The 8317-nt window shown below is 54.4% G+C and overlaps 2 protein-coding genes across 4 annotated transcripts in view; both read left to right on the top strand.

Moving 5' to 3' along the window:
- LOC106726074 (sperm acrosome membrane-associated protein 6-like) overlaps positions 1-5257 on the top strand; it is a 6675-nt gene extending 1418 nt beyond the window's left edge. The window contains exons 2-3 of the mRNA XM_014539635.1: positions 264-341; positions 3626-5257. Of these exons, the coding sequence (XP_014395121.1) occupies positions 264-341; positions 3626-3657 (110 nt within the window). The 3' untranslated portion in view covers positions 3658-5257. The remainder of the gene's footprint in view (positions 1-263; positions 342-3625) is intronic.
- A 155-nt stretch (positions 5258-5412) lies between these two features.
- On the top strand, positions 5413-8311 carry LOC106726072 (sperm acrosome membrane-associated protein 6-like). Of its 3 annotated transcripts, none has more exons than XR_001362087.1 (4): positions 5413-6088; positions 6689-7313; positions 7672-7747; positions 7867-8311. XR_001362087.1 is itself a non-coding variant. In XM_014539634.1 (4 exons), exons 1-4 carry the CDS (start codon positions 6026-6028, stop codon positions 8031-8033), a joined length of 330 nt encoding a protein of 109 aa, XP_014395120.1. In that variant the 5' UTR covers positions 5413-6025; the 3' UTR covers positions 8034-8311. The 3 variants fall into 3 exon arrangements, 1 of the variants encoding a protein (XP_014395120.1); XM_014539634.1 differs by having other exon boundaries at positions 7290-7313; XR_001362086.1 differs by having other exon boundaries at positions 6689-7747.
- The last annotated feature ends 6 nt before the right edge of the window (positions 8312-8317 follow it).

Here is an 8317-nt window from a genome sequence, read left to right as displayed (position 1 = left end):
CAAACCCATCAGGGCCCAGGCCAGGGAGGAGCCTGCAATCATGGTACGTGCCCTTGACCGGAATCAAATCGAACTCCGGACCTTCAGTCCTCAGGCCGACACTCTATCCACTGAGCCAAACTGGCCAGGGCAGAGGGAGGAGGATTTGGATGGGAGGACAGAGACTCGTAGCTATAGGACAAAGTCTTAGAATGTTCACACAGGTGATATGTTAGGGGAGCTACTTCCCTCAGCCTCTGCCCCACCCCCACCCCCACCCCCAGATTACGATGAGAGAAGCCACCTGCATGACTCCTTCACCCAGATGACCCTCTCCCTCCAAGAGATAGCCACCGCTCAGGGTGAGTGGGGTGGGGGCGGCAGCAGTGGGAGATGTGGGCTCGGAGCCCCCAAGAGATGGGGGCGTGTGCAGGGGGGAGGGGGTGCCCCTGGGAGGTGGCAGTGGTCTAGGAGCAGATGGCACTGGGTAGCCAGTTTCTTCTCAGGGGCATGATGGCAGCAGGTAAAGGGACAGTCCCCATAGACGGGGAGCCTGAAGCCCAGGTCGGATCAGGTAGATGTGAGTTCTGACCCGGCTGTGTGGCTCTTCTTGGGTATGAAGTTCAGGACGTGTCACTGCCTCCTTCTGTACCTCCACTTACCTACCTGTAAGGTGGGACACCTTCCCTGCCTCCCAGGACGGCTTCGGAGCTCAGAGAGAGGGAGGGGGCCCCCTGAGGAGAGGACCTCAAACAGGAGCTCTTCCTCTGGGATAGACTTACAGTCCTTATGCCAGAGACTGGAACTGTTGGGGGAAGAAGGGAGGCCCGAGCCCTGTTGTGCAACATAAACTGGCCTCCTCGGAGGTCTGGGGGCTCAGGGCTTATTCCTAACAGCTGCCATTACTTCTTGCTCCCTGCTCTTGCCCACCAGGCATTTTGACAAAGATCCCCAAAGGTGGGAAGGGACCCACCTATCCAGTGGGTGTCTGGGGGTCCAGGATGGAGGAGACTTCAGCTGCGATCCCCCCACCCCCCAAAGACCTAAAGAATCAGAGTTGGCAGAGATAGGGGGCAGAGGGGCAGGGCAGGACCCCAGGAAACGCCCTTTCTCCCCATATGGGCCATGTTGTCCCAGAAGATGTTGAAAAGAGGGGACAGTCCAGGGTGGAGGCTGGGAGGACTGGGTGGAGGCTGGGGTGGAGGAGGCTTGAGCTGGGGCGGGGGCTGTGAAGATGGAGATGAGGGGACAGGGCTGAGGGCGTCGAGGGCAGGATGGGTGAGGCTTGGGTCTGGTGGGCTGTTCCCTCCCCGGGGAGGGGAAGAGGGAGCTTAGAGGACAGTGCCTGGGGTTGGCTCTATGGGTGGGTGGTGGGTGGTGGGTCATCCCTCAGGTGGGGGGTCTAGGAAGAGAAGCAGTGGGGTAGATAGTGAGCTGGGCTAGGACATAGTGACTGCAAGGGACCCGGGGGACATCTAGGTAAATGGGTCCAGGGTGTAGCTGAAAAGTGAGGGAGACTTGAGAGTCTGTCTGTGAGCAGGGGAAGGACAGGGTCAGCTCTGGGTATAGAAGGACCCTCTGGGGCTGTGCGGAGGACCTGCTGGAGGCCGGGAGAAGCTGGTGCAATATGTTCTGCAGGGATATATTTAATGTGCCGGGAACAAAACTGAAAGTCACCTGCCCTCGGGTTGCTTCTATTGCAGGGGGTGGGGGTGAGGCAGATGGGAAATGTAATCAGTGAACTACTATAGTGTGTCAACTGGTGAACCATGCTATGGAGGAAAACAAGGGAACAGGACTGGGCCCGTGGGTTGATCATTTTAAACAGGTTGGTCAGGGCAGGTGCACATGAGAAGGTCCAGTTGAGCAAAGACCTTTGTCAGTGAGAGCCACGCAGAAAACCTGGGGGAAAAACATTCCAGGCGGAGGGAAGAGCCAGTGCAAAGGCCCTGGGGTCAGTGTGGTTGGCGTGGTATCATTGAGGGAGAAATCGAAATGAAATGAAATTAGTGAGGCAGCCAAGGGCCGCATCCTGAAGGACCTTGTAGGTCAGTAAGATTCTCAAGCCCCAGTGTACGAATTCTCAGGATCTTTTGGGGGCGTGTTAAAAGGCAGGGCCCTGGGCCCAACCCTCCGCTTCTGACCAGTAGGTCTGAGGTATGGCCCAGAAATGGACATTTCTAACAAGTTCCCTTTGAAAACACACTTTGAGAACTGCTACCTTGTACCAACTTGGGCCTTAAGAAGGAGACAGGATATGACTGGGGCCATGTGGGACAAGGACAGAAGCAAGGGTGACTGGTGGTGGCTCAGACCAATGGCAGTGGTCCAGGTGGGTCAAGATGAGTCTGAACTGAGGGAGGTGGAACATGAAGATGGAGGAGAAGGAAGGTCAAGGATTTGACCGTATGCTTAAACCTGCCCCATATATGGAGGAGGCTGTGTCTGCCAATACAAATTTATTTATGTTACTTATCCTCAAGGATAGCCTCATACCAGTCTGGTAGGATGGGGTTTTATAAACCCCTATTTCTAGATGAAGAAGTTGGGGCTCAGCTAGACAAGGAGAACGGGCCCAGGAGATAGCTGGACCAGAGTTTTCAGATCTAGCTATCTGATGTTGGGCCACTCTCCTAACCTCTCCATGCTTCCTTTTCCTCATCTCAAACTTGGGGATGGTAAGTGGATGACCCTTCTGTACCACTCACTGTGTGTCAGGCACCGTTCTAAGTGGTTACAGACAGTATCTCATGCAGTCACGAAATGGTACCTGGCACATAATTTGGGGTGGGGGGTGAGAATGCTTTTGTGTTGTACGGCATTAAATGTTCCCCAAACCCAGTGAGGTAGACACCGATATGGTCCCAATTTCATGAACGAGGAAAGTGAGGAAGGTTAAGTCACTTGGCCAAAGTCACATAGGGATGGGGGGGGGGGGGGTCACGTGATGGATATCTCAGATGTGGGTTGGGTGTGCCCATAAGCGGAAGAGCCAGGACTCTGATCCAGACCTTCGAAACACTGAAAGCTCCTCACCATAGACACCTCTTTTGGAGAGATTTCACAGCACCAATCAGCACCACCTTGTGGTTCATTTGATATGACCCCTGCCTCTCGGTCTCTGGACATTTCAACTCTATCTCCCAGGGTTTAATAGATATATGACACCCCGCCCCCATGGCTTCCTTGGTAAATCCCTCGTTCACCCTCACCATGCATCACTTGGTTTGGCCCATAGATATTTCTTGAATGACTCCTCCAGCATCCTGGCCTTTCATTCGAGCATCCCACACTGACCACATCCTCCTAATCATCCTGCCATCTCCCCAGACCACTTGCCTGCTCTGTGGCCGAGACGAGACCTCTAAGTCCTTGACTCTTCATCTTGAACCCACTTCCTGGTTTCGGTACCCCTCTCTCCAGCTTATACCCAGTGATCATCACTTCAGCCACCCTTGCCAATATCCTCATTTCACTCCCTTTCTATATGGTTTTAAGTCACAGAGGGACCCGAAATGGCTGAAGCTACGGGAAGTTTGTTTCTCCCATACCAAACAAGGCTTGAGATAGGCACTTAAGGCTAGTATAACAGCTCCATTTTCTTGGGAACCTAAGGTCCTCCCAGCTTTCTGCTTTGTCATCCTAGGGTGTACCCCTTGTCCTCATGGTCCTCTGTGACTGGTAGAGCTCCAGCCATCCAATCCAAGTTTCAAGCAGCAGGAGAGAAGATGGCACATGTTACTTAATAAGAAGACTACTTCCGGAGACTCCCACAGGGACACTTCCACTTGCATCTCAATAGCCAGAACTTAGTCATATGACCATCACTAGGTCATATGATCACAGCTAGCTGCAAGGGAGGCTGGGAAATGTAGTCTTTTAGCTGGAGGTGCTTTTCTGGCTGAAAGCATTCTGTTAACTAAAGAGTAATAGACGTTTGGAGGAAACTGGCAATTTCTATGTATTAGTTTGCTGACGCTGCTGTACCTACCGCAAACTGGGTGGCTTAAACAACAGGGATTTATTTTTTCACTATTCTGGAGGCTGGAAGTCCAAGATGTCAGTGTCGGCAGGTTGGTTTCTTCTTGAATGGTCTTGAGGCCTCTTTACTTGATGTAGTTGATTATCTCTCTCCCTGTGTTTTCACATGGCCTTCCCTCTGTGAGTCCAAATTCCCTCTTTATAAGAAGTCAGTCACATTGCATTAAGGCTCATCCTAATGGCCTCATTTTAACTTCATTAGCTCCTTAAGACTTTGTCTCCAAGTACAGTCACATCCTGAACTACCAGGGGTTAGGACGTCAACATATGGATTTGGGAGAAGCACCGTTTAGCCTAAGACACCCTCTGCATCGCTGATTTCCCAAACCAACTTCCACCACCAAAACAATCCAGCCATCCACTTTGGAAAAAATCACAGAACCTTGTAGTTTGGAAGACGATGGTTAGAACTCAAAACACCCATAAGGACAGAGAACGTGAAGGAATGAATGAATGAGAAGAAATGAATCCAGGTGGGGATTATGGAGAGGTGTCAGGTACATGCCATGGCTAAGGGCGTGGTTGCTGCTAAGCTCCAGCTAGTTGCAGCCTCGTGGAAATTCTGTGTGTTGCAGCTCTTCCAAATGTTTTAAAACATGCCAACATTTTATGTGACTTTCCCAAATCTTACACGGCAACTGGTTCATTATTTTAACACTTTCCAGGTTAAATATAACATCCAGGGGGTGGAATTGGGCCACAGGCCACCACCCGTTGTGGTCTCCACCCCAGTTGAATACTGGAGTTCTACACATGATTACTGAACACTTTTTTAAAAAAGTTATCATGTTTTATTGACTTTTAGAGAGAGGAAGGGAGAGGGATAGAGAAACATAAAAGAGAGAAGAACATCTTTGATCGACTGCTCCCTGCAAACCTCTTACTGGAGATTGAGACTGCAATCCGCGCATGTGCCCTGATGAGGAATCGAACCAGCGACCTCTTGGTTCACGGGTTGATGCTCAACCACTGAGCCACACTGGCCGGGCATTACTGAGCCACACTTTCTAAGACTCAGAGCTGGCTCCTGGGTTCTAGGAGCACAGCACTAAAGAAGGACATGTTAACTTAAGAGATAGACTTTAAATAATCATATATATAAAATAAGTAATTACAAACAGAGCTATGAATGCAATGAAGGAGGAACTAAGAGAAAAATAAGAAACTCAAATAAATTGGGTTTGTAGTCAGGGAAAACCTAAGTAAATGACACAAGGTATAACGTGAACTCTTTTTTAAAAAAAAAAATTTTTTTGTTATTGATTTCAGAGATGAAAGGAGAGGGAGAGAAAGAGAAACATCAATGATGAGAGAGAATCATTGATCAGCTGCCTCCTGCACACCCCGTACTGGGGATCGAGTCCGAAACCCCAGCACATGCCCTAACTTGGAATCGAACCTGGGACCCTTCAGTCTGCAGGTCGGACTCTATCCAATGAGCCAAACCAGATCGGGCTGACGTGAACTCTTAGGAACTCTCAAACACCTTTGTAACTCATGCCTATGTATACATGCACTGCCTATGTAAGGCATGACATGAAGGATGAAGAGGGGTAGGGGGGAGATATACTAGAAACAAGCGGCATGTGCAAAGGTCCTGAGGTGCTAGAAAATATTCCTTCCCATTTAGGAGAAGTGAAAGGTGCACAATAGGGATGGAATGGAGAGTGAAAGGAAACTAGGCCGGGCCTAGGAAGCCTTGGTGAGGAATCTGATCTTTAACCTCCCCCTTCCCCTCAACATGATAAACACAGATGATACAAGAAGGGCTTCCACCAGAGAGATGGGCAGGAGGAAGAAGGAAGGCGATTGGGAATAGACTAGGTGGGAGGAGGAAATGGTGTCTATACCAAAAACGGGTAGAGAGGGGCTGGGAAAGAGGTACAGATACCATTACGGTGAGTCCAGCTGAGCTCGCCCAACCGTGCCCAACCGTGGGGGACGGGTTGGTGGAGGAGGGGAGAGTCTGGACCACAAGGCCTCCCCCTCCATCCTCCAGGGTCCTATGAGGTTGCCTTCCCTTACGCTGCAGAGAAAATGCGGGAGGCCATTGCGCAGCTTAAAGAAGGTAAAATGGACTCCAACTCCTTCCCCCAGGTACACACACAATTTTTTTTAAAACCCAGCCTTAAAGCGGCCATTCGCCTGATGGAGCTCTGAACCGCTTGCCCTGGGTGGGACACAGGCTCTACTCCTGCAGGAACGAACCACTGGGGATCTGGCCCGCCCCTGCGATCTAAGATTCCCTCCCCAGCAAGGATCCCTTCGTGGGACGGTCCTGTCCCAGATCAGCCCCAGCCTCTGGCTTGGACCTGGCCCCGCGCGCTGTGAGAGTGGGCTACTTGCTTCAGGCCTGGCCACACCTCTAACCGGGCCCCGGAGAAGCGCCAGGGATCCGGCCCCGCCCCCTCGGTGGAATGCACCGGGGCTGGCCCCGCCTCCTCGGTGCACACAGCAGGACTGCCACCCTTAGATGGCCAGAAGCCACCGGGCCTGACCTCCGGTGCAATTCTGCAGGCCCGGCCGGGTCCCCCCGGTGGCATACAGCAGGCCTGGCCCGCCCCCTCCGAGGAATGCACCCAAGTTCAGTAACATCCCCTAGGGGAGCCCCAGCTGGGCACCCCGCTACACTCCCAGGGCGGTAACGCTTCCGCGCAGCTTAAAGAAGGTAAAATGGACTCCAACTCCTTCCCCCAGGTACACACACAATTTTATTAAAAAACCCAGCCTTAAAGCGGCCATTCGCCTGATGGAGCTCTGAACCGCTTGCCCTGGGTGGGACACAGGCTCTACTCCTGCAGGAACGAACCACTGGGGATCTGGCCCCGCCCCTGCGATCTAAGATTCCCTCCCCAGCAAGGATCCCTTCGTGGGACGGTCCTGTCCCAGATCAGCCCCAGCCTCTGGCTTGGACCTGGCCCCGCGCGCTGTGAGAGTGGGCTACTTGCTTCAGGCCTGGCCACACCTCTAACCGGGCCCCGGAGAAGCGCCAGGGATCCGGCCCCGCCCCCTCGGTGGAATGCACCGGGGCTGGCCCCGCCTCCTCGGTGCACACAGCAGGACTGCCACCCTTAGATGGCCAGAAGCCACCGGGCCTGACCTCCAGTGCAATTCTGCAGGCCCGGCCGGGTCCCCCCCGGTGGCATACAGCAGGCCTGGCCCCGTCCCTTCCGAGGAATGCACCTAAACTCGGTAACATCTCCTAGGGGAGCCCCAGCTGGGCACCCCCCTACACTCCCAGGGCGGTGACGCTTCCCCTCTCTCCGCAGTTCAGGCCTGCATCCCTCCCTGCGGTAAGCACTTCCCTCAACGCTCAGGATCGCGGGGGTAAGGGACGCGGTCAGGGCCGAAACGGGGGGGCGGGTGGGAGGGGTGTTCTAGTGGGAGCGCAGGGGTGGGCCTCCGATCCAAAGGAAGCCAAGAAGAGCCCTGGAGAAAAGCAGGCATTGCACACCGAGCTCATGAAAGGCGGGTCCGAGAGCCAAAGCAAACCAATAAAAAAAACCCAGAGGCCGGAGAATGGTGAGAACCAGCCAATGAGCGCAGAGAAGGCGGGGCCCGGGCTCCCGCTGATGGAACCCAGGGAGGCTTAAGGGCGCGGGCTGGGAAAGGCTAGTGGCGCCCAGCCAGACCCAGCGCTCCCGCCCGCAGGGGTGCATTCTCTCCCGGCGTTTCCGCTGCCGCGGGTGCTACTCCAAGGTCTGCGACCTCCCGCTGGACTGCCCAGGTGAGGAGCGCGGCCCGGGAGGGCGGGAACCGGAGGAACCCGGGAAAGGGCTGAGCTGGAGGAGGGGCGGGGTCGGTTCGAGGGAGGGGCAGAGGTGGTGACGCACGGCCTGTCTCCAGTTCAGGACGTGACGGTGAGACGGGGCGATCAGGCCATGTTCTCCTGCACCGTGAACTTCCAGCTGCCCAAGGAGGAGATCACCTATTCCTGGAAGTTCGCAGAAGGGGGTGTGAGTAGGGGCGGGGCCCGCGCGAAGGTGTTTTGGAGGCGAGTTAGGCTTCATTGAAGATGGGGAGTCAGGACTCAGGGGTGGGGTTCGGGGAGAGGGGGGAGGATCTCAGCCTTGATTCAGCCTGCGTGCAAAGGGAGGGTCCTGGCATTTAGGGGAGGAGTCGAGGCTCACGCTGCAGGACCCGGGCTGGGGGACTGACTTTTGCGTAATTAATTGTTCAGGGCGGGTGCGCAAGTTTCAGACCCCAGGGGCGGAGTCAAGATTTAGGAGGCGGGGCTCCAGGGGGCGTGGTCTAGCTCGGGGGCGCGGCTTGTAGGTGCGGGGTAGCTCCGGCGGAG

The sequence above is a fragment of the Myotis brandtii genome, unplaced genomic scaffold (assembly GCF_000412655.1).
Source record: "Myotis brandtii unplaced genomic scaffold, ASM41265v1 scaffold2239, whole genome shotgun sequence".
Lineage (NCBI taxonomy): Eukaryota > Metazoa > Chordata > Mammalia > Chiroptera > Vespertilionidae > Myotis > Myotis brandtii.
This window is presented reverse-complemented; position numbering and strand designations above follow the sequence as displayed.

Bases quoted from the DNA above. Each gene is read 5' to 3' on its own strand.
- LOC106726072 (XM_014539634.1), top strand. From the start codon at position 6,026: ATGAGGTTGCCTTCCCTTACGCTGCAGAGAAAATGCGGGAGGCCATTG. The intron at 7,314-7,671 runs GTAAGCACTTCC...TCCCGCCCGCAG, and splicing joins GGCCTGCATCCCTCCCTGCG to GGGTGCATTCTCTCCCGGCG. The intron at 7,748-7,866 runs GTGAGGAGCGCG...GCCTGTCTCCAG, and splicing joins CCTCCCGCTGGACTGCCCAG to TTCAGGACGTGACGGTGAGA.